The following is a 26,780-nucleotide window of genomic DNA, read 5'->3' on the forward strand; positions in this document are numbered from 1 at the left end:
CCATCTAAATTAACTCACTTATTGAGCTATTATAAACAGAGTCTGATATTTCCTTTTATCTCTCTTCTTATTCCTCCTCCTCCATTCTTTATATGTTACCTGTTTTATTCTGTACTCTTCTGTGTTTGCTTTAACTCCTTTTGTGAACAGTTGATTTAATTTTTTGCCTTTTGTTAGTTTTCGGTTGGTCTGCTTTCTTTGGTGTGATTTTATTTTCTCTGGTGACATCTATTTAGCCTTAGGAGTGCTTCCATCTAGAGCAGTCCCTTTGAAATATCCTGTAGAGGTGGTTTGTGTGAGGCAAATTCCCTGAACTGTTGCTTGTCTGGGAATTGTTTAATCCCTCCTTCATATGTAAATTAAAATCATGCTGGATACAGTATTCTTGGTTCAAAGCCCTTCTGTTTCATTGCATTAAATATATCATGCCATTCTCTTCTGGCCTGTAAGGTTTCTGTTGAGAAGTCTGATGATAGCCTGATGGGTGTTCCTTTGTAGGTGACCTTTTTTCTCTCTCTCTGGCTGCCTTTAATACTCTGTCTTTGTTTTTGATCTTTGCCATTTTAATTATTATATGTCTTGGTGTTGTCTTCCTTGGGTCCCTTGTGTTGGGGGATCTCTGGGCTTCCATGGTCTGAGAGACTATTTCCTCTCCCAGTTTGGTAATTTTCAGCAATTATTTCTTCAAAGATACTTTCTATCTCTTTTTCTCTCTCTTCTTCTTCTGGCACCGCTATAATGCAAATATTTTTCCATTTCGATTGGTCACACAGTTCTCTTAATATTTTTCCATTCCTAGGGATGCTTTTATCTTTTTCTGCATCTTCTTCTCTGTATTCCTCTTATCTGATTTCTATTCCATTAACAGTCTCTTGCACCTCATCCAGTCTGCTCTTAAATCCCTCCAGAGATTGTTTTATTTTGTCATTTTCCCTCCTCACCTTATCCCTTAGCTCTTGCATATTTCTCTGCAGCTCCATCAGCATGGTTATAATCTTTATTTTGTATTGTTTTTCAGGAAGATTGGTTATATCTATCTCCCCAGTCCCTCTCTCTGTGTTTGCCTGGTTAGTTTTTGACTGGACCAAATTTTTCTGCCTTTTCATGGTGATAGAGGTAATCCCAGGCAGGTGGTGTGTGTATCAGCTGGGCAAACAAAGTCCTTTCCTGCTTGCTGTTTACCTTGCCCTTCTCTGCTGCCTGTGTCAGTTACCCCACATACTGGGATCAGTGTCTGGGTTAATACCCTGAGCCACCATGGGTAGGGCAGCCCTCAGGTTATCCCAGAGCACTTCACAGTGTGGCAGCCTTGCTGGGTGTGCTCTCCTGAGAGAACAGAGCCCCTTCTCACCTTGCCCCATGTTCCTCTGCCTGCCCCATGCAGCTGCACGCTTACAGCAGCCTCTTGGTCTAGCCCGGGTGGCTGTGCACCTGGAGGAAATACTGTGTGGAGGTTGTGCTGGAGGAGGAATGAATGGCAGGCTGTTTATCTTCGTGAGGGACTACAGAGCTGTGTTGCCACCCAGGCGGCTGGGGTGCCTGAAGTTCCTCAGGATTCCCAGCCTGCTGGGATAAGTGTGCCAGGACAACTCCATCCAGCTATGAAGCCCCTGTCCCTTTAAGACTTTCAAAAAACACTCACTTTTCTTTTGCCCCAGGGCAGCTGGGTGTGGGTGCCCACTCTCAGATTTACTTTTCCATTTCCCTAATGTCAGCACACCATGCAATGTGTGCCTGTGCTCCCGGTGCAGATTACTAGGGCTGGCTAATTAGCAGTCCTGCACTTCCACTCCCTACCTGCTCTGACTCCTTTCCTCCCACCGGTGAGCTAGGGTGGGCGAGCACTCAGGTCCCGCTGGGTTGTGGCTTGTATCTTACCCCCTTCATATTATGCTGAGTTCTCGCAGATGTAGATGTAGCCTGGCTGCTGTACTGTATCCTCTGGTCTCTCTTTTAGGAATAGTTGTATTTGTTGTATTTTCAAAACTATATATGGTTTTGGGTGGAGTTTTATACTGCCCTACTCACTCTGCCATCTTGGCTCCTCCTCCCAATTCTATTGCTTTTAACTACTGTGAATTAGATTATTTTTATGCTTATTTTTCAGATTATTTTGATATCTATAGAAATGCACCAGATTTCTGTATGTTGATTTTGTATACTGCAACTTTACTGAATTAGGTGGTTATTTCTAACATTTCTTGTGGAGTCTTTAGGATTTTATATACATATATAAGATTGCATATCTGCTAAGAAAAAATTTTAATTCCTGATTTGGTTGCCTTTTATTTAACTTTTTGCCCAGTTGCTCTGGCTAGAACTTCCAGTACTATGTTGAGCAGGAGTGGTAAGGGTGGGCACACATGTATTTTTCCTGATCACAGAGGAATGGCTTTCAAAATTTCACTACTGAGTTATAATGGAAGATGTGGGTTTGTTGTATATGGCCTTTATCATATTGAGGTACATTTCTTCTGCACCTAATTTGTTGAGTTTTGATATGAAAGCATGTAATTTGTCAAGTGTTTCTTCTGCATCTACTGAGATTTTTTATCTTTCATTCTATTATTGTAGGATATCACACTTACTGATTTGCATATATTGATTTGCATCCTTGTATCCCAGGGATGAGTTCCACTTCTTCATGGTGTATAATCATTTTAATGCATTGTTAAGTTTGGTTTGCTAAGATTTTGTTGAGGATTTTGCATTTCTATTCAGCAGGGATATTGGACTGTGTTTTCTTTCTTTGTAGTCGCCTTATATGGCTTTGATATCAAAGAAATTCTTCCTTGCATTGTAAAATATGTTTGGCAATATTATTTCTATTTTTCAATTTTTGGAGGTGTTTGAGAAGGATTTGATTCATTCTTCTTTAAATGTTTGGTAGAATTAATCAGAGAAACAATTTGGTACTGGTTATTTCCTTGTTGGTAGGTCTTAACCACTGTAGCAATTTCTTTACTCATTATTATTTCAGATTTTCTATTTCTTCTTGATTCAGTCTGGGTATGTTACATGTTTTTTGGAATTAATCCATTTATCCTAAGTTGAAATTATAGGCTTTTCTATCTACCATCCTATTTTATTTCATCTTTATGTAGCAAAACTCTTTGAAAGAATTATCCATATTAGTTATCACTACTTTTCTCCATTATCAATGTCTATTTTAACTGGATTTTAATTGAATATTTTAATACATACATACAGTATAAAAATTAAAAAGAATAAAAGGACAACTGATAGAAAGTTACTTTCCCATACTAGACCCCCAAACCTCTTCCTTGGATTTCCAGTGCACTCACTATTACTAGTTTTCCTTCTCCCTTGAACTTATCCTAGACTTTTGTCCTTACCACTCCATGGAAATAAAATTCTCTAGTAACTTTCATATTTTCAGATCCACTAGCAGCATTTGATACAGTTGATTCAAATCTGTAAATTATTTTCCCTTGGTTACTGTATCACTGTGTTTTATTTTTTCCCCATATACCATACAGTTATTTATTTTCAAACTCTGTTGGTGATTTTTTTTCTGGCTTCAAGCTTTATGCATTGGAAAGCCCCAAAACTCAGCCCTTGCATCTCTTCTTTTTCCTATCTATAACCATCCAGCATATTACACCATCCAGTCCAATGGCATTATTTGTCATGTATGTGCTAATTAATTCCAAATATGTATTTCTATCCCACACATATCTCTCCTCTAATTTCCTTACTCATATATGAAACTGCCTTATTGGCATTCCACTTGGATGTCTAGTAGATATCTCAAACTCAATATGAAAACAAAAATTTTGCTTCATTCCAAACCTGTTCATCCATATATATTCTCCTTCTCAGAAATTGGCACCACTATTCACTTAGTTTCTAAAGTAAACACACACACAAAGATATACATACACACATACCAATATGTCTTTGGTGTCATCCTTGACTTCTCTTACTAGCAGCTCACATTCAGTACATCATTAAATCCTGTTGTGACTATCTTCAAAACATCTAGAATGGTGTTACTTCTCATCACCAATTCTGTCACTAATGCTAAGTCATCTTGTTCATTATGTAGATTATTGTGAAATCTTCTTCACTTGTTACCTTGTGTATGTTTCCAATTGCCTCTGTGCAAATTACAAGAAGGAAGTCATGTTTATAAAAACTGGATTTGAAGTAAGGGTATCAAGGCTACATTCTTCTTATAGATCAAATAAGTGTTTCCTCTTTTCTATTCTTTGGAAGAGTTTGCAAATAATTATTTTTTCTTTAGGTGTTTGGGAGAATTGATCAATGAACATATGCAGACCTGGAACTTATATAGTTATATATTTATATATATATATATATATATATATATATATATATATATATATATACACACACACACACAATAATTCAGATTTTCTACTTACCCTTACTTCAGCTTTCATATGTGTTATTTTTTAAGGAATTTACCTACTTCATCTAAGTTAAAAAATTTATAGGCAACAACCTTTTCTTTTCTCTTTCACTGCTTTCTTTTGTTATCATTTTTATTTTTTCCTCCTACTTAAGATGGCTTCAATTTACTGTTCTATTTCTAGCTTCTTGAGATGGGTACTTAAATTATTGATTTTTAGCCTCTCTTCCTTCCTAACATATGAATTTAAAGCCATAAAATTCTAAATAAGACTTTGTGAACCATTAAGTATGCAAATATGTTATTTTTTTGATATCCAAAATATTGTTTAAAATTGTTTCTAATTTCCATTGTTATTTATTTCCAAATGTTTAGGTATTATTATTTAGTTTTCTTTTTATCATTGATTTCTAGATTTATTCAAATGGTCAGTAAACACATGCTATAAGATTTTAGTATTTTGACACTTTCTGAGACTTGCTTTATGTTCCTGTCTATGAGCGCTTTTGTTAAATATTCCATCTGAACTTGAAAACAATGTGTAGTGTACAGTTATTTGGTTTAGTGTTTCTATATTATGTCATTTTGTTAACCATGTTATTCAAATTTCTATACCTCTACTGATATATGTTATCTTCTTGGTCTATTAGTTACTAAAATAAGTATGCTAAAGGCTCCAGCTATAATACTGAATGTGCATATTATTACTTTGACTTTTCTATTTTTTTCTTTACGTATTTTAGAGCTATGTCAGTGGGTACACACAAATTTAGAATTGTTACATCTTCCTATTGGATTAACACTTTTACCATTTTAAAATGTCCTTACTTATCTTTATCTATCTTAAAGTTAGCTTTGTTTGACATTAGTATAGCTCCACGAATTTGCTACGTATTAGTGTATGCACAGTATCTCTTCTCCAATTCTAAAATATTTAAACATTATGTGCAATTAAATTTTAGGTGTATCCTCATAATCGACTGTGACATTTTTGTCTCTTAAACTGTGTATTTAGCCCATATGCTTTTTTATGATAAAAACACTTAACATGAGGTCTACACTCTTAACAAATTTTTAAGTGTACAACATAGTATTGTTAATTATAGGCACTATGTTATTCAGCAGATCTCTAGAATTTATTCATCTTAGTCTACTTACTTTTAATATAGTAACTTTATATTTGGATTGAACCTAATATTTCATTTTTATTTAGTACTTGTCTCATGGTTTTGCTCTTTGTCTTTCCTTTCTTGCTTTCTTTTGTATTAATCAATCATTTTTCCTTCATTTCCCCCTGTATAATCTTTTTATACAGCCTTTCATTATTCTTTTATGATTATCTAAGAAATTACAACATATTTCTTTGATTTATTAGCACTTGCTTCATATTAGAATTTTTACTACTCAGACAATGCAAGCACATTATGACATTTTAACGCCATTTATTCCACACACTTGTATGCACTATTTCATCTATAAATTTTACTTTCATAAAATTTGTATTGTATTTTAAGCTCAACAGATTATCATTATTATTTGTAAATACTTAATATTCATATCATATTCTATACCCACATATTTGTTCTTTCTGATGGTCTTTATTTCATTTTGTATTAACTGTGCATCATCTTGGGTCATTTCCTCATACCTGAAAAATTATCATTTGTATTGATTTTAGTGCTTTTCTCTGCTGGTAATGAAATTCTCAGTTTTCATTTGTGTAAAAATGCTCTTATTGAATGTTCATTTTGGAAGAATATTTTTGCTGTAATAAAATCTTAAATTGGTAGATTTATTTTCCTTTACAACTTTAAAAATATCATTCCATTTGTCTTCTATCATTCATTTTTCCCAATATGTCAAGTTATGTTAGGATTACCTATGTACCAAAGGAATATATACATAATCATGTATAACATAAAATCTAAAAAACTCTGAAATAAAGAAAACTGCTCAGTCTTAATTATATTTGAATTTCTAACAATTTGAGACAGAACACAAACATATATATATAAAGCTGGAATGTTATGATATTTGGTTAAATTGTCTCTTTCTAACTTAACTGTTCCTTGATTGCCTTTTTTAGTGTCTTCTAAATGATATAATTATGCAAACAATGCATTGGAATGTGAAAATAAGATAGAACTTCAATTTATACATTTTGTTTTCACCTTTCAAAATTTTCTCTTAATGTATTATTTAGAAGGTATATTGTTACAGTAGAATAAGATTTCTACACACACATACTGAGCTGTGCTCAAAGAAAATTTGGAAAACACTATTTTTGACTGTAGGAAAGAAGTAGAAATCCATGCAGGTGGAAAATCTTTTACCCAGAATATGAAAGGATCAATCAAGCCAGTATGTCAGACTTCTAAAATGTTAAGTTCCCAAGAGCCCAGGCTATAAAATCTTATAGCTACTCTTTTGAATTAATGTGGTTTTGACAGAGTAATAGATCATTGATCAATTGCTTTTTGGAGAAGCAAAGAAGAAAAGCTTGAACAATTTTATAAATCTATGATGTTTTCTTTTTCAAGACCATTCAGAGCAGTGATTGTTAACCAGAGCTGAGTACCCAAATCACTTTGGAGAGTTTTTAAGTCCAGATTTCATTAAGCCACACCCACAGTTTCTGCTTCAAAAGTCTAGGAGCAGTTCTCAGGCATGTTTACAGTTTTTAAATTTCCAAGTTAATTCTGATGTTTACCTCCAGTTGAGAACCACCAGACTAGATATTTTTTATTACTCAGTTTCTCCAAAATCCTAAGTATGTCAATAGTTTTTTTAAAAATTTTATTTTGGTATCATTAATCCACAATTACATGAAGGACATTATGTTTACTAGGTTCCCCCCTTCACCAAGTCCCCCCCAAATACCCCTTCACAGTCACTGTCCACCTGCATAGGAAGATGCTGTAAAAACACTACTTGTCTTCTCTGTGTTGCACAGCCCTTCCCGTGCCCCCCACACTATACATGTTAATCGTAATGCCCCCTTTCTTTTCGCCCGCCCTTATCCCTCCCTTCCCACCCATTCTCCCCAGTCCCCTTCCCTTTGGTAACTGTTAGTCCATTCTTGGGTTCTGTGATTCTGCTGCTGTTTTGTTCCTTCAGTTTTCCTTTGTTCTTATATTCCATATATGAGTGAAATCATTTTGTACTTGTCTTTCTCTTCCAGGCTTATTTCACTGAGCATAATACCCTCTAGCTCCATCCATGTTGTTGCAAATGGTAGGATCTGTTTTTTCTTATACCTGAGTAATATTCCATTGTATAAATGTACCACATCTTCTTTATCCATTCAACTACTGATGGACATTTAGGTTGCTTAAATATCTTGGCTATTGTAAATAGTGCAGCGATAAACATAGGGGTGCATCTGCCTTTTTCAATCTGGAGGGCTGCATTCTTAGGGTAAATTCCTAGAAGTGGAATTCCTGGGTCAAATGGTATTTCTATTTTGAGCATCCTGAGGAACCTCCATACTGCCTTCCACAATGGTTGAGCTAATTTACATTACCAACAGGAGTGTAGGAGGGGTCCTCTTTCTCCACAACCTCGCCAACATTTGTTGTTGTTTGTCTTTTGGATGGTAGTCATACTTACTGGTGTGAGATGATATCTCATTGTGGTGTTAATTTGCATTTCTCTGATAACAAGCGATGTGGAGCATCATTTCATGTGTCTGTTGGCCATCTGAATTTCTTCTTTAGAGAAATGTCTATTCAGCTCCTCTGCCCATGTTTTAATTGGCTAATTTGCTTTTTGTTTGTTGAGGTGCATGAGCTCTTTATAGATTTTGGATGTCAACCCTTTATCAGATCTGTCATTTTAGAATATATTCTCCCATAGTATAGGATACTTTTCTGTTCTATTGATGGTGTCCTTTGCTGTACAGAAGCTTTTCAGCTTGATATAGTCCCATTTGTTCATTTTTTCATTAGTTTCCCTTGCCTGAGGAGATATGTTCAAGAAGAGGCCACACATGTTTATGTCTAAGATATTTTTGTCTATGTTTTTTTCTAAGAGTTTTATGGTTTCATGACTTACATTCAGGTCTATGATCCATTTCGAATTTACTTTTGTGTATGGGGTTAGACAGTGATCCAGTTTCATTCTCTTACATGTAGCTGTCCAGTTTTGCCAGCACCATCTGTTGAAGAGACTGTCATTTTCACATTGTATGTCCATGGCCCCTTTATTGAATATTAGTTGACCATATATGTTTGGGTTAATGTTTGGAGTCTCTATTCTGTTCCATTGGTCTGTGGCTCTGTTCTTGTGCCAGTACCAAATTGTCTTGATTACTGTGGCTTTGTAGTAGAGCTTGAAGTTGGGGAGTGAGATCCCGCCTACTTTATTCTTCCTTCTCAGGGTTGCTTTAGCTATTCGGGGTCTTTGGTGTTTCCATATGAATTTTTGAACTATTTGTTTCCAGTTCATTGAAGAATGCTGTTGGTAATTTGATAGGGATTGCATCGAATCTGTATATTGCTTTGGGCAGGATGGCCATTTTGATGATATTAAATCTTCCTAGCCAGGAGCATGGGATGAGTTTCCATTTGTTAGTGACCTCTTAAATTTCTCTTAAGAGTGTCTTATAGTTTTCAGGGTATAGGTCTTTCACTTCCTTGGTTAGGTTTATTCCTAGGTATTTTATTCTTTTTGATGCTATTGTGAATGGAATTGTCTTCCTGGTTTCTCTTTCTATTAGTTTATTGTTAGTGTATAGAAAAAGCCACAAATTTCTGTGTGTTAATTTTGTATCCTGCAACTATGTTGAATTCTGTTATTAGCTCTAGTAGTTTTGCAGTGGAGTCTTTAGGATTTTTTATGTACAATATCATGTCATCTGCAAACAGTGACAGTTTAACTTCTTCTTTACCAGTCTGGATTCCTCGTATTTCTTTGTTTTGTGTAATTGCCATGGGTAGGACGTCCAGAACTATGTTGAATAACAGTGGGGAGAGTGGGCATCCCTGTCTTTTTCCCGATCGCAGAGGAAAACTTTTCAGCTTCTCTCTGTTCAGTATGATGTTGTCTGTGGGTTCATCATGTATGGCCTTTATTATGTTGAGGTACTTGCCCTCTACATCCATTTTGTTGAGAGTTTTTATCATGAATGGATTATGAATTTTGTCGAATGCTTTTTCAGCATCTATGGAGATGATCATGTGGTTTTTGTCTTTCTTTTTGTTGATGTGGTGCATGATGTTGATGGACTTTCGAATGTTGTACCATCCTTGCATCCCTGGGATGAATCCCACTTGGTCATGGTGTATGGCCCTTTTGATGTATTTTTGAATTCGTTTTGCTAATATTTTGTTGAGTATTTTTGCATCTACGTTCATCAGGGATATTGGTCTGTAGTTTTCTTTTTCGGTGGGGTCTTTGCCTGTTTTGGTATTAGGGTGATGTTGGCTTCATAGAATGAGTTTGGAAGTATTCCCTCCTGTTCTATTTTTTGGAAAACTTTAAGGAGAATGGGTATTATGTCTTCTCTGTATGTCTGATAAAATTCCGAGGTAAATCCATCTGGGCTGGGGGTTTTGTTCTTTGGTAGTTTTTTGATTACCGCTTCACTTTCGTTGCTGGCAATTGGTCTGTTTAGATTTTTTGTTTCTATCTGGGTCAGTCTTGGACAGTTGTATTTTTCTAGGAAGTAGTCCATTTCTCCTAGGTTTCTCACCTTGTTAACATATAGGTTTTAACAGTACTCTGTAATAATTCTTTGTATTTCTGTGGGGTCCATAGTGATTTTTCCTTTCTCATTTCTGATTCTGTTGATGTGTGTTGACTCTGTTTTGCTCTTTATAAGTCTGGCTAGAGGCTTACCTATTTTGTTTATTGTCTCGAAGAACCAGCTCTTGGTTTCATTGATTTTTCCTATTGTTTTATTCTTCTCAATTTTATTTATTTCTTCTCTGATCTTTATTATGTCCCTCCTTCTGCTGACATTAGGCCTCATTTGTTCTTCTTTTTCCAATTTCGATAATTGTGACATTAGACCATTCATTTGGGATTGTTCTTCCTTCTTTAAATATGCCTGGATTGCTATATACTTTCCTCTTAAGACTGCTTTTCTGTATCCCACAGTAGTTGGGGCTTTGTGTTGTTGTTGTCATTTGTTTCCATATATTGCTTGATCTACATTTCAATTTGGTCACTGATCCATTGATTATTTAGGAACATGTTGTTAAACCTCCATGTGTTTGTGAGCCTTTTTGCTTTCTTCGTACAGTTTATTTCTAGTTTTATGCCTTTGTGGTCTGAAAAGTTGGTTGGTAGGATTTCAATCTTTTGGAATTTACTGAGGCTCTTTTTGTGGCCTAGTATGTGTTCTATTCTGGAGAATGTTCCATGTGCACTTGAGAAGAATGTGTATCCTGTTGCTTTTGGATGTAGAGTTCTGTAGATGTCTATTAGGTCCATCTGTTCTACTGTGTTGTTCATTGCCTCTGTGTCCTTACTTATTTTCTGTCTGGTGGATCTGTCCTTTGCAGTGAGTGGTCTGTTGAAGTCTCCCAGAATGAATGCATTGCATTCTATTTCCTCCTTTAATTCTGTTAGTATTTGTTTCACATATGTTGGTGCTCCTGTATTGGGTGCATATATATTTATAATGGTTATATCCTCTTGATGGACTGAGCCCTTTATCATTATGTAATGTCCTTCTTTATCTTTTGTTACTTTTTTTATTTTGAAGTCTATTTTGTCTGATACTATTATTGCAATACCTGCTTTTTCCTGTCTGTTGTTTGCATGAAATATCTTTTTCCATCCCTTGACTTTATTTCTGTGCATGTGTTTGGGTTTGAAGTGAGTCTCTTGTAAGCAGCATTTGGATGTGTCTTGTTTTTTTATGCATTGTATTACTCTGGGTCTTTTGATTGGTGCATTCAGTCCGTTTACATTTAGGGTGATTATTGAAAGGTGTGTACTTATTGCCATTGCAGGCTTTAATTTTGTGGTTACCAAAGGTTCAAGGTTAGCTTCTTTACTATCTTACTGTCTACCGAAACTCGCTTATTGAGCTATTGTAAACACGGTCTGATGGTTATTTCTCTCCCTTCGTATTCCTCCTCCTCCCTTCTTCATATGTTGGGTGTTTTGTTCAGTGCTCTTTTTAGGAGTTCTCCCATCTAGAGCAGTCCCTCTAAGATAGGCTGTAGAGGTGGTGTGTGGAAGGCAAATTCTCTCAACTTTTGCTTGTCTGGGAATTGCTTAATCCCTCCTTCATATTTAAATAATAATCGTGCTGGATACAGTGTTCTTGTTTCAAGGCCCTTCTGTTTCATTGCATTAAATATATCATGCCATTCTCTCCTGGCCTGTAAGGTTTCTGTTGAGAAGTCTGATGATAGCCTGATGGGTTTTCCTTTGTATGTGACCTTTTTATTCTCTTTGGATGCCTTTACTACTTTGTCCTTGTCTTTGATCTTTGCCATTTTTATTATTATGTGTCTTGGTGTTGCCCTCCTTGGATCCCTTGTCATGGGACTTCTGTGTACTTCTGTGGTCTGAGAGGCCATTTCCTCCACTAGTTTGGGGAAATTTTCAGCAATTATTTCTTCAAAGACACTTTCTATCCCTTTTTCTTTCTCTTCTTCTTCTCGTACCCCTATAATGCAGATATTGTTCCATTTCAATTGGTCACACAGTTCTCTTAAAATTCTTTCATTCCTGCAGATCCTTTTATCTCTCTCTGCATCAGCTTCTCTGCATTCCTGTTCTCTGTTTTCTAGTCCATTAATGGTCTCTTTCATCTCGTCCATTCTGCTTTGAAGTCCTTTTAGAGATTGTTTTATTTCTGTATTCTCCCTCCTTAGTTCTTGCATATTTCTCTGCAAGTCCATGAGCATGGTTATGACTTTTGTTTTGAATTTTTTTTCAGGAAGACTGGTTAAATCTATCTCCCCGGGTTCCTTGTCAGGCGAAGATGTAGAAGATGTCGAAGCTGACTGGTTTAGTCTTGTCTGGATCAGATTTTTTTGCCTTTTCATGTTGATACGTTCAGTGGTATGCTATTGATGCATCTGTTAGCTGGGAGAGCCTAGACTTTTTCCAATTTGCTCCTGGCCTTTCTTTTCTGGGACTACTGTGACCGCTAGTGGCTTGTGTTGGGCAATTGCATGTTTTCTGAGTCTCTGTATCTTGCCTGGCAGGTATGGAAGAAGCTCCCTTGCTGTGGGCATGGCCAACTTCAGCCTGCTGCTCTGCTATGGTCAGGCCCAGAGGGGTAATGGACGGGGGACTGTTTGGCTGTTTACCTCTGTGAGGGGTCTCAGAGCTGTTGCCCAGGGGTTAGTGTGCCCAGAGTTTCCTGGAATTTCCAGCTGCTGTACTGTGACCCAGGATCCTTCCATCCACCAGTGGGGTCCCTGTCCCTTTAAGACTTTCAAAAAGCACCCGCTTTTCTTTGTCCCAGAAGCACTGGCTGCAGGACCCGCTCACAGGTCTTACTGTCCTGCTTCCCTATTTTCCGGCACCCCACGCACGCACTGTATGTATGTGTTCTGGTGCGGATGTCCAGGGCTGGTTTTTTAGCAGTCCTGGGCTCCCTCTCCCTCCCAGCTCTGACTCCTTTCCTCCCTCCGGGAGCTGGGGTTGAGGGGCCTCGGGTCCCACCAGTCTGTGGCTTGTATCTTACCCCTTTCACCAGGCGCTGGGTTCTCACAGTTGTGGATTTAGTCTGGCTGTTGTCCTGTGTCTTCTGGTCTCTCTTTTAGGGATGGTTGTATTTTTTAAAATTTGTATGTTTTTGGGAGGAGATTCCCACTGTCCTACTCACGCCACCATCTTGGCTCCACCTCCGAGGTTTCAATAGTTTTTTAATGATGAGTATGTTCTAGGCTTTCTGCTGAGTATTAGAGCTTTACTTAGGAAATGAACATAGATTTCATTCATATATATATATATATACACACACACACACACACACACACACACACACATGCGTATTTGCATATATACATATATGTTGTACATTCTGACTTATTTTTGTTTTCATTTACTAATCTGATGGGTTAAGTCAGTCAAAAAATAAAGTTTTAGGGTATATGTGTATATAAGTACAATCCCATTATTAGCAATGGTGGCAACTCCCTGTTACTGCTTATAAGGAAGTAGTATTTTTAAAACAAATTATACCATATGCATCCTCAATAGGCAGTACAATTATTACCAAATCAAATGTAGTATTACCCAAATGGAAAATATTATGAACAAGTTTTCCCTGAGTGTAGGAACAATTTAAAATACAGATAAACCCTTATATGTGTCCTTTCCACATACTATTAGTGACTTGATATAAGTTCTGAAAACATTCAATAGTTGTGGGGATTTTTCAGAAATTATTTAATGGATTTATAAATATTATGGTTTCACTACTGGTTTGACTTTTTCACTAGAAGACTGAGTGGGGACTAGTTTGATTTACTATCCTGTATAATTAAATGAGATTTTATATATTTTAGAATTTGTCAAATCAGTATTTTTAAAGATTTGGGTCTTTGGTTTATTCATTTATTAAATTTCAGTTTTATTGAGGTATATATATAATTGACATACAATTGTAAATATTTAAAGTGTACATCATAGTACTGATAAATGTCTACATTGTGAAAGGATTCTCTCCATTTAGGTAATTAATACATCCACACATCCATCATCCCATATAGTTATCTTTGTGTGTGTGTGTGTGAGAACATTTCAGTTCTGTTCTCTGAGCCAAATTCAATTATACAATACAGTGTTTTCAACTACAGTCCCCATGTTTTATGTTAGATTCTGAGACCTATTCATCTTTTTATTTTATTAAGGTATCATTGATATACAATCTTATGCTCAGGTTTCACATGAGCAACATTGTGGTTACTGCATTCCCCCCTATTATCAAGTCCCCACCACATAGCCCTTAATAGTCATTGTCCATTACCATAGTAAGATGCTATAGTGTTACTACTCTTCTTCTCTGTGCTATACTGCCTTCCCTGTGCCCCCCATGTATTATGTGCACGAATCATAATATTCCTTAATCCCCTTATCCCTCCCTTTCCACCCACCCTCTCCAACTCCTTTCTTTTTGGTAACTGTTAGTCCATTTTTGGGTTCTGTGAGTCTGCTGCTGTTTCGTTCTTTCAGTTTTGCTTTGTTCTTATACTCCAAAGATGAGTGAAATCATTTGGTACTTGTTTTTCCCTGCCTGGATTATTTCACTGAACATAATAGACTCTAGCTTCATCCATGATGTTGCAAATGGTAGGATTTGTTTACTTTTTATGGCTGAATAATATTCCATTGTGTATATGTACCACTTCTTCTTTATCCATTAATCTACTGATGGACACTTAGGTTGCTTCCATATCTTGACTATTGTAAATAGTGCAGCGATAAACATAGGGTTGCATCTGCCTTTTTCAATCTGGAGTGCTGCATTCTTAGGGTAAATTCCTAGGAGTGGAATTCCTGGGTCAGATGGTATTTCTATTTTGAGTATTTGAGGAACCTCCATATTGCTTTACACAATGGTTGAATTAATTTACATTCCCACCAGCAGTGTAGGAGGGTTCCCCTTTCTCTGCACCCTCACCAGCATTTGTTGTGCCTTGTCTTTTTGATGTTGGTCCTCCTAAACTGGTGTGCGGTGATATCTCATTGTGGTTTTAATTTGCATTTCCCTGACAATTAGCAATTAATAGCATATTTTCATCTGCCTATTGGCCATCTGAATTTCTTCTTTGGAGAAGTGTCTGTTCATATCTTCTCCCCAGTTTTTAATCGGGTTATTTTTTTTTTGGGTGTTGAGGCACATGAGCTCTTTATATATTTTGGATGTCAACTTCTTATCAGATATGTCATTCATGAATATGTTCCCTCATACTGTAAGACACCTTTTTGTTCTAATGATGGTGTCCTTTGCTGTACAGAAGGTTTTCAGGTTGATATAGTCCCACTTGTTCATTTTGGGCTTTTGTTTCCCTTGCCCAATGAGACATGTTCATGAAAAAGTTGCTCATGTTTATATTCAAGAGAGTTTTGCCTATATTTTCTTCTAAGAGTTTTATGGTTTCATGACTTACATTCAGGTCTTTGATTCATTTCGAGTTTGCTTTTGTGTATGAAGTTAGATAGTAATCCAGTTTCATTCTCTTACATGTACCTGTCCAGTTTTGCCAAAACCAACTGTTAAAGTGGCTGTCATTTTCCCACTGTATGTCCATAGCTCCTTTATGATATATGAATTGGCCATTTATGTGTGGGTTTATACCTGGGCTCTCTATTCTGTTCCATTGATTTATGGGACTGTTCTTGTGTCAGTACCAAATTTTCTTGATTACTGTGGCTTTGTAGTAGAGCTTGAAGTTGGGGAGCAAATTTCCCCCTGCTTTATTCTTCTTTCTCAGGATTGATTTGGCTGTTTGCATTCTTTTGTGGTTCCATATGAATTTTAGAAGTATTTGTTCCAGTTTACTGGGGAATGCTGTCAGTGTTTTGATAAGGATTGCATTGAATCTGTACTCTGCTTTAGGCAGGATGGCCATTTTGACAATATTGATTCTTCCTACCCAAGTGCATGGGATGAATTTCCATTTACTAGTGTCCTCTTTAATTTCTCTCAAGAGTGTCTTGTAGTTTTCAAAGTTTAGGTCTTTCAATTCCTTGTTTAGGCTTATTCCTAGGTATTTTATTCTTTTTACACAAGTGTGAATTGAATTGTTTTCCTGATTTCTCTTTCTGCTAGTTCATCATTACTGTATAGGAATGCAGCAGAATTCTGTGTATTAATTTTGTATCCTGCAACTTTGCTGAATTCAGATATTAGATCTAGTAGTTTTAGAGTGGATTCTTTAGGGATTTTTAAGTACAATATCATGTCTTCTGCAAACAGTTTACAGTTTAACTTCTTCTTTACCAATCTGGATGCCTTTTATTTCTTTGTGTTGTCTGAACTCTTTGTCTAGGACCTCCAGAACTATGTTGAATAAAAGTGGGAGGAGTGGGCATCCTTGTCTTGGTCCTGATCTTAGAGGAAAATCTTTCAGCTTTTCACTGTTAAGTATGATGTTGGCTGTGGGTTTGTCATATATGGCCTTTATTATTTTGAGATCCTTGCCCACTTACCGATTTTGTTGAGCATTTTTATCATGAATGGTCATTGAACTTTGTCAAATGCTTTCTCAGTATCTATGGAGATGATCATGTGATTTTTTGTCCTTATTTTTGTTGATGTTGTAGATGTTGTTGATGGCTTTTCAAATATTGCACCATTCTTGCATCCATGGTATGAATCCCACTTGATCATGATGTGTGATCTTTTTTACGTATTTTTGAATTCAGTTTGATAATATTTTGTTGAGAATTTTTGCATTTGTGTTCATCAGGTATATTTTTCTGTAATTTCCTTATTTGTGGTGTCCTTGCCTGGTTTTGGTATTAGAGTGAGGCTGGCTTCATAGAATAAGTTTAGAAGCATTCCCTCCTCCTCTATATTTTGGAAATCTTTAAGGATGATGGGTATTAGGGCTTCTCTAAATGTCTCATAAAAGTCAGTGGTGAGGCCATATAGTATGGAGTATTTGTTCTTACACAGTTTTTTGACTACAGATTCAATTTCATTATTGGTAATTGGTCTGTTCAGATATTCTGTTTCTTTCTGGGTCATTCTTAGAAGTTTGTATTTTTCTAGAAAGTTGTCCATTTCTTTTAGGTTATTCTATTTGTTAGCATATAATTTTTCATATTTCATAGTGTTCTCTAATAATTATTTGTATTTGTTGGTGTCCATAGTGATTTTTCCTTTTTCATTTCTGATTCTGTTTATGTATGTAGACTCTCTTTTTTCTTGATATGTCTGACTAGGGATTTATCTATTTTGTTTATTTTCACAAATAATTAGCTCTTGGGTTCATTAATTCTTTCTATTTTTTTATTCTTCTCAATTTTGTTTATTTCTTCTCTGATCTTTATTATGTCCCCCCTTCTACTGACTTTGGGCCTCATTTGTTCTTTTTCCAGTTCCATTAATTGTTAATTTAGACTTTTTATTTGGGATTGTTCTTCCTTCTTTAAATAGGCCTGAATTGTTATATACTTTCCTCTTAGAAAGGCCTTCACTGCATCCCACAGAAGTTGGGATGTTGAGTTATTTTTTTCATTTTTCTTCATATATTGCTTGATCTGTTTTAATTTGGTCATTGATCCATTGATTATTTAGGAGCATGATGTTATGCCTCCATGTGTTTGTGAGCCATTTTATTTTCTTTGTACAATTTATTTGTAGTTTCATACCTTTGTGATCTGAGAAGTTGGTTGGTATGATTTTAATGTTTTTGAATTTACTGAGGCTCTTTTTGTAGCCTAGTATGTTATCTACTCTGGAAAATGTTCCATGTGCACTTGAGAAGAATGTGTATCCTGTGTCTTTTGGCTGGACTGTTCTGTCGATGTATTTTAGGTCTATCTCTTCTAACGTGTTTTTCAGTGCCACTGTCTCTTTACTTATGTTCTGTTTGATCTGTCCTTTGAAGTGAGGATGTGTTGAAGTCTCCTAAAATGAATGCATTACATTCTGTTTCCTCTTTTAATTCTGCTAGTATTTGGTGTACATATTTGGGTTCTCCTATGTTGGGTGCATAGATGTTTATAATGGTTATATACTCTTGTTGGACTGACCCCTTTATTATTGTGTAATGTCCTTCTTTGTCCATTGTTATATTCTTTGTTTTGTAGTCTATTTTATTTGATACAAGTATTTCAACTCCTGCTCTTTTCTTCCTATTGTTTGCATGGAATATTTTTTTCTATCCCTTCACTTTTAGTCTGTGTATGTCTTTGGGTTTGAATTGAGTCTCTTGTAGGTAGCATATAGATGGGTCTTGCTTTTTTATCCAGTCTGTAACTCTATGTCTTTTGATTGGTGCATTCAGACCATTTACATTTAGGGTAATTATCAGTATATATGTACTTATTCCCATTGTGGGCTTTCAGATTTCCTTGATTTATTCTTATTCAAGTATCTGGTTAAACTACACTTTTGTTTATCTATAACTTAGGTTATGGGTAAGGAACTGTGATGTGAATTACAGGCAGACATTCTTAGAAAATGGAGTTCAGAGAATGCATAAAATTTCTCAAAGTGTTACTGTTGAAGACTTATTAACATCATCACTATTATTATTATCCGTATTACAAATTCAGTTAAAATATTTCCTTTTTTTAAACAGACAAGAAGTAAACATCAGACCATATAATAATTATATACCAAGTAAGAATTTACTCTTTGGAGTTCAACAATATTCATATTATATTTGAAAATAATTTTAAGGACAACTAACACCTTCCATTCAATGTGAAAAAGCATAAAATGCCCTGAATTTTTGTGATAATTTATGGGAATCCTGTTTATGAATATATTTGTATATTTTTATGTGGGTTTGTTTATAATATTTCTGGTATTGATGTGGATTTGTATTAGTTATTTTATAAGGCCATATTTAGTTTGTTCTTCATTATTATAAAAAACAACCTTAACTGCATAAGCTTTTCATGTTTAAAATCCACAACCACAAAACACAAAGTAGAGAAGGAAAATATAGTCAGAAAGATGAAAGTGGACAGTCCATTTATTAAACAGCTACAACTTTAGGAAAATTCTCCTTAATGTATTGAGCTGAAATATGCCTGAACTGCTATAACTTTTACCCATTGGATCTAGTTCTTCCTCAGGAAACACATAAAATAAATCTTTAACATTGTTATTAAGAGCACAGACGGTGAAGCCAAACTGTGTTTGAATCTTACCTTTTCAACTTTATGATTTTGGGCAAGTAATTTGACCTCTCGGTACTTCATGTTTCTACATCTGCAAAGCAGAGGTGATTATCAACTATCTAATTAATAGAGTTGCTATGAGGATTAAATGAGTTGATATGTAGAAAGTGCTTAAAACGCAGTCTGGCACATAGTAAGTACTATGTAAGTATTAGCAGTTTTGGCCATTCTATTACTATTACTACTACTCTTCTATATAACATTTATTTAAATATTTGAATATGGTGAGCACATCTTTCATTGTCTCCTTATCTCCCAGAAAACTATCTTGAGTTACCTCACCAGTTCCTCTTTTTATATAGTTCCTAGATACTTTGATTCTCCTGATTACTCTATTCTGGATCTACTCAAGTGTGTATATTTGCCTGTGTATATGCTCTTCTTTAAACAAGGTTCCAAGAACTGAATGCAGTATTTGGGTCTGTGGCTCTAATTTCTATGGCTTGAAATATCATTGAAATGAGAGGAGGGCTAAAATTAACACATAGATTTAATCAATAAAAACTTTTATTCACTACTTTATGCTTATCATTGTGCTGAGTGTTATGGGGAGTGTATAGAAAAAGTCATATTTTCTGCAATCTAACCAAAACAATGTAAAGAAAAATAATCCAAATAGAGGAGAAAATAGAGATGTTTTAAAGGAAACAGTGAATCCCTATTTTCCATTCCTACTATTTGATTGTATTATTTCAACTATTATGATTTAAGTAACTATCTGTGAAAATTGGTTTAATCTAGAAAATAAAATTACAGGTGTGATTTTAAACATAATTCAGTGCTAAATGAGGAAACCAACTTTTATTTTCCTTAACTGATACGCAAGTAAAGTATAAACTCTAGGGGGAAAATCTGTAATTTAGGTTACAACTTAGTTTAATTTAAGCAGTGTATTTCTTACTCAAGAATATTTCAGTGCTGATGAAAGTCTGGCTATTAACTGCAAGTTGTTTATTAGCCTCTCTTATTTTAGTCAGTGAATCAAGCAGAAAATTATGGAATCAAATATACTTTCTTTGACATTTTCCAAACTACCAAAGCCAGGTGGAAAAAAACAGGTCAAGAATATCAGAATTACAAATCGCAGTTCCCGTAAATATTGAAAAAGTAATTTTAAAACTAAATTATGATGCCATAACAATACATAAATATAAATAATATATATGTAATTTGAATTTTGATACCTACTGGAAGCATATTTTTAGTTTATAATTCCCTGTACAACAGATTGCCCCCACCTGTTTTAGATTAAACTTTTATTTATAGATGGTTATCCATTTCTAAGTCATTACATAGCTAGTAGTCTAGGCAAACTGAAGAACCTAATGGTGCAATTGGTAAGATGTTTTAGGAAATATTAACCAGCAGATAGAACAACTAAAATTTGAATCTTAGAACAGGAGGTAGTCTTGATAAGGTTTCAGGGCCTCTCCATTTTCTTTAATTTGGCACTCAGGACACTAGATACTGAGAAATTCAAGTTTTCTCCTGCTTTTATAAAGTAGGATAAGAATTATCCTACAAAGTAGGACAGAATAGGGTACAATAGGAGTTACCTTATCAACTTGAAAAAGGAAAAGGCCTACAGAAGTCACCCAATTATATCAAAATATATTATATATATATTAAAAGCATCACCCAAAACAGAGTTATAGCCAATGTTTTTTATTCAAGGGCATCCATTACATTCATGATGATCCAAATTTCATGCTTCTTTTCATGGCCCTACTTTAATTACACATGGACTTTTCATTGACTGTGTGCCCCACTGTATAGCTGAAAAAATGTAAGAACTAAAAGTAAAAGTAGTCTATGTGGTCACTATCACAACAATATTTGACAAACATTTGTTTGGGAGTGAAAAAATTACACTACTGATAAACAAAGTAATGTACATCAAACATTTTTTTCATTTTATATCCTTATTTTTGGCAGTACTTCACAGCAATGCTCTCCAGCTCTCAATTTGATCAGAGACTTTGAAGGCAGGAGTAGAAATCAGACTAGGCCTAAAGTCTATACTTTCATAAGAGTTTTCATAACAAACTTCAAGGGCTCAACTTATTTCTGAGCTATCTTGAGGGTGACAGGTGCTCCAAAATAAATCTCCTATATAAGGGTCCAAAAGGAGCCCACTATTAATTGTGAGGATAGGTCCTGAGATGTCATGGATCAAAGTAAGTCTGCTCCAATCCCAATATGAATCATTAAATAAATCCTAAAATTTCTCTTGAGGTTATTTTGTTTTCTAAGTGGTGTTACATCACATACATACAAAAACACAGACAGAACATTGAAAAATTTAAAATATATATATTTAAATTTTAACTAGATGGTTAATGAAAAGCTAGACTACTTTTATGTTTCAATATAAAAAGGTATAACCCATTCAAAAAATCTTGTCATTATTCTAACCAATTTTTCAGAGATATAACGAAAGGAAGTTGAAAAGCCAGCTCATATATGGATAAGACATTTTTTAAGAAAAAATTTCCAAAGGCCATCTATTTACTTAACTTTCAGGAGAGAGGCTCCATTCAGAAGTCCTTATACTCCTAAAACTCATCCTGAAAAGGCAGAATCTGAAAAGTCCAATGATGACAAAAAGGAACCACTCTGGAGAAAATTTTCAAGAAAAATACAAGGTCATATGAATAACTCGAAAATCCAAAAAAACTGTAAATCATGAGAAACCTAAAAGAGCAAATAAAGAAGATGAAACTTCATCAAAATCATCAAATTAAAGTAAACTGTCTAAGAAGCCAAATTCTAAATCAGAAACAAACCCATAATCCAAAGATTTTAAGCCAGTCTCAATGAATGATCAAAATAAAGATAAAAGAGATTCAAGAGATTCTAAGGAGACAGGTTTTGAATCCATATATACAAAGAAGTATTCTAAGATCTCAAAGAACAATTCTGATGTCAAATCAGAGACTTGCTTAAAAAATAGTTCAAATATGGATTTAATGATATATTTAGAGGAGTTTGGTGCTGAATCAATGGAATTTGATATGTGGTTAAATAATTACTCACAGAATAATTCAAAGAAGCCTTCAAAGAAGGATGCAAAGAAAAGCTCTGATGCTGAATCTGTAGATTCAAAAGATGTGAAGAAAAATGCAAAGAAAAACAGCAAGAAGAAGGATACAAAGAAGGGCAAAGAATCTACTGCTGCAGAATCTGTGGACTCAAAAGATGCAAAGAAAGATACAAAGAAGGCAAAGAACGATTCAAAGAAAAATAACAAGCAAAAGGATGCCAAGAAGTACACAGAGTCTGTAGACTCAAATAACATGAAAAATGATGCCAAGAAGGACACAGTATGTACTGATGCTGATTCTGAATCTGGATGGGACTCAAAAAAGGGTAAATAGGATGAAAAGAAGAATAAGAGAAATTCAAAGAAAAATGACAAAAAGAAGTATGCAAGGAAGTCTGAAGAGTCTACTGAAACTGAATTTGATTGGGAATCAAAGAAGGGTAAGAAGGATTCAATGAAGGCTAAGAAAGGCCCAAAGAAAGATGTCAAGAAGCAGGATGCTAAGAAGGGCACAGAGTCTACTGATGCTGAATCTGATTAATTTTCCAAGAAAGGTACAAAGAAGTCTGAGATGTTCAAAAGTGCAGATGATGAATCTGAAGAGTCGCTATATAAACATGGGGCTAAAAAGAGAGGATTTTATGAATCAGATGCTACATCTACAGATTCAAAGAAGGAAGTACCTGAAATAAAGAGAGAATTCAAAATTTCATACAAAAAGACTACATTTAAAGAAAAAGGGCAACAACAGGTTGTTGTCTCTGAAGGTAGAGTTACTCCATCAAGAGAAAGACCACCACTAGCTCCTTGTGAGCCTTTACTACTATCACCTAAGGTTAAACATCTCTGTTGGTGCAAGATGCCTCTTCCACCTCCAAAACCAAGATGTGCTCCTTTGGTATGTTTACTCCTGTTTTATTTTTAGAGAAATTTGCATTTAAAAATGAAAGATACTTTCAAGGTGTGAGTTTATATTTTCTCTAAAGAACAGTTCTTTTTGAACTTTTGTCAAGAATATTGATAAGATTAGATTGGGACTTGAAGGTAAGAAAGATGGAGAATACTTCAAAAAAGACTCAAAATAGTTGCAAAAGAAATGCCAAAAATTAAGAATAATATTCACAGTGTATCAGAGAGAGCTGACTTTTGATTTAAAAAAACATTTAAAATTATTTGTAAGGAGAGCCCTAGTACAAAAGTGGTTAATTGTTCTATACCTAAGAAAGAACAGTAATGAAAATTGACTGAAATTTCTAAAGGGGTAGATTTAAAAGACAAAGACATTTCCTATGAAGTTGCTGAATATAGTAAACATTTAACTGAAATCCAAACATAGCAAGATAGAAATATACTAGGATTCAGATAAGCAAAAAATTGAATTATTTAATCCGTATCTGAACTGAATTTTTGATACATTTTTTGAAGTATAGTTGATATACAATATTTTATTAGTTTCAAGTACACAACGTAGTGATTCTACAGTTATACATATTATTAAATCCTCACCTCAACTAGTGTAGATGCTATCAACATAGAAAGATGTTAGAGAACCATTGACTATATTCTCCATGCTGTACTTTCATCCTCATGACTAATTTATATTATGAATGAGATTTTGTGTCTCTTTATCTCCCTCACACACCCATCCCAACCCTCCCTCATGGTGACCACCAGAAACTTCTCAGTGTCTATGAGTCTATTGCCATTTTGTTCATTTCTTTTGTTTTGTTTTTAGATTCTATATATAAATGTTATCGTATTTCTCCACCTGGCTTATTTCACTTAGCATAATACTCTCAAAGTCCATACATGTTGTTGCAAATGTCAGGATTTATTAATTTTTAATGATTGAATAATATTCAATTGTATATATGTACCACAGTACCACAACTTACTTATCCATTCATTTATTGATGGACACTTTGGTTGCTTCCATATGTTAGCTATTGTAAATAATGCAGCAATAAACATAGGGGTGCATATAGCTTTTCAAATCATAGATTGTGTTTTCTTCAGGTAAATTCCTTGAAGTGGAATTACTGGGTCAAATGGTATTTCTATTTTTAATTTTTTTGAAGAACCTCCATACTGCTTTCCACAGTGGTTGTACCAATTTATATTCCCACAAGCAGTGTGAGTGGGTTCCCATTTCTCTTCATCTTCACCAACACTTGTTATTTCTTGTTTAGTTTATATTAGCCATTCTGACAGTTGTGAGGAGATATCTCATTGTAGTTTTTATTTTCATTTTCCTGATGATTAGCAGTGTGGAGCATCTTTTCATATGCCTGTTGGCCATCTGTATGCCTTCTTTGGAAAAATGTCTATTTAGGTCCTCTGACCAATTTTTAATTGGGTTACTTGATGTTTTAATTTTGTGTTGAATCATATAAATTCTTTATGTATTTTGGATGTCAACCCCTTATCAGATATGTCATTTATGAATATATTCTTTCATACTGTAGGTTGCTTTTTCTTTTGTTGTTGGTTTTCTCTGCACCACAGAAGCTTCTTAGTTTGATATAGTCACACTTGTTTATTTTTGCTCATTTCCCTTGCCAAGGAGAAGTGTACTGGAAAAACTTGTATATGTTTATATTCAAGAGATTTTTTCCTGTGTTTTCTTCTAAGAGTTTATGGTTTCAGATCTTATATATAGGTCTTTAATCCACTGCAAATTTACTTTATTGTATGGTGTTAGACAGTAATCCAACTTTATTCTTTTGCATGTAGCTTCCAGTTTTCCCAACACCCATTATTGAAGAGACTGTGTTTTCCAAATTTCACATTCTTGCCTCCTTTGTCATTTATTAATTATGCGTGGATTTATGTCTGGGCTCTCTATTCTCTTCCATTGATCTATGGGTCTGTCTTGCGCTAGTAACATACTGTTTGATTACTGTAGCTTTGTAGTATTGCTTGAAATTGGGGAGTGTGATGCCCACAGCATTATTCTTTCTCAATATTGCTTTGGCAATTCAGGTCTTTTGTATCCCCACATAGATTTTAGGATTATTTACTCTAGTTAACTGAAAAATGCCATTGGTATTTTGATAGATTCTGCATTGAATCTGTAAATTGTTTTGGGCAAAATAGCCATTTTAACAATATGAGTTCATCCTATCCATGAACATGGGATAGGATTCCATTTATCTTTCTCTTTAATTATTTTCAAAAGTGTGTTATAGTATTTAGAAAACAGATCTTTCACCACCTTGGTTAGGTTTATTCAATTTTGTATTTTATTCTTTTTGATGCAGTTATAAATGGAATTGTTTATTTGGTCTATCTTTCTGGTAGTTTTTTGTTACTATATAGAAATGCCAAAGATTTGTGTATGTTGATTTTGTATCCTGAATTTGGCTGAATCCAGTTATTAGGTTTAATAATCTTTTGGTGGAGTCTTTAGGATTTTCTATATGTAGTATCATGTCATCTGCAAACAGTGACAGCTTTAATTCTACCTTAACAATGTGGATGCCTTTTATCCTTTTGTTTTGTCTGATTTCCATTACCAGGACTTCCAGTACTATGTTGAATAAAAGTGGATGATGGGAGGGATGCAGAGTTGGAAACTGGCATGATAAGCATAATGAAAGGTTAAAGTGCATAAAAGCAGCAGTAGAGGATTGTAATGCCTCTATGAGTTTTTTGTTTGCTTGAAATACTAAACTATAAAATAAATGGAGGGAAGATGAACAAAGGTCTGATTTGTATGAAGATTTATTTGACTTTTTTAAATTGTATACTTTCAAGATATTTTTTTCTGTTTTATAACACTATTCATGTGCTACTGCTTTGCTGTGTTATAAATGTGCAATTATTCTACCCCTTTCTCTTCACTCATTATTAGGTTTGGTATCTTGTGTTTGACCTGACTGTCATGAATAAACTCTAATTCCAGGACCTGCCTTCCTAAGACAATATTCCATTTTCCGAGCAGTCCTAAAACTCTTTCCTGTATGAAAAAAAAAAATCTATCACTTACTACCACTACTTGAATTGTTAACATAAATCCTCATTAAGGTATTAAAAGCTTTACTTTGATTACTGTCTTAGTTGGCCTGGCTGCTATAACAAATACTATAGACTGGTGGTTAAACATTTCTTTTTCACAGTGTTGGAGGATAGAAGTCCAATATCAGGGTACAAGCATGGTTGGGTTCTGGTAAAGGTCCTCTTCCTAGCTTGTAGATGCCACTCTCATGCAGTATTCTCACATTGAACTGAGAGAGAGCTTTGGTCTCTTCATTCCTTTAAAAAACCAGCAATTCCATCATGGCAGTTTCACCCTCATGGCCTCACATAAACCTAATTACATTCTAAAGGCCCTACCTCCAAATACCATCATATTGAGAGATTAAAACTGCAAAATATGGATTTTAGGGAGACACAAACAGTCCATAAAAGTAATCACTCATGTGTTAACTATAGTTTAATTGAGGACTTCAAAAATCTTAAAGCCAAAATATAAGTGAATTTCAGATGTTTGAAGTTAGGGTAATG

At 34.8% G+C, this 26,780-nt stretch overlaps 1 protein-coding gene across 1 annotated transcript in view; it reads left to right on the forward strand.

Annotated features, from left to right (window-relative positions):
• Positions 1-26,780, forward strand: part of CYLC1 (cylicin 1) — a 68,729-nt gene that overhangs the window by 19,547 nt on the left and 22,402 nt on the right. The window contains 4 exon segments of the mRNA XM_057495361.1: positions 18,625-18,665; positions 20,205-20,247; positions 21,755-21,884; positions 21,886-23,172. Coding sequence (XP_057351344.1) covers positions 18,625-18,665; positions 20,205-20,247; positions 21,755-21,884; positions 21,886-23,172 — 1,501 coding nt within the window.

Source organism: Manis pentadactyla, chromosome X (assembly GCF_030020395.1).
Source record: "Manis pentadactyla isolate mManPen7 chromosome X, mManPen7.hap1, whole genome shotgun sequence".
Taxonomy (NCBI): Eukaryota; Metazoa; Chordata; class Mammalia; order Pholidota; family Manidae; genus Manis; species Manis pentadactyla.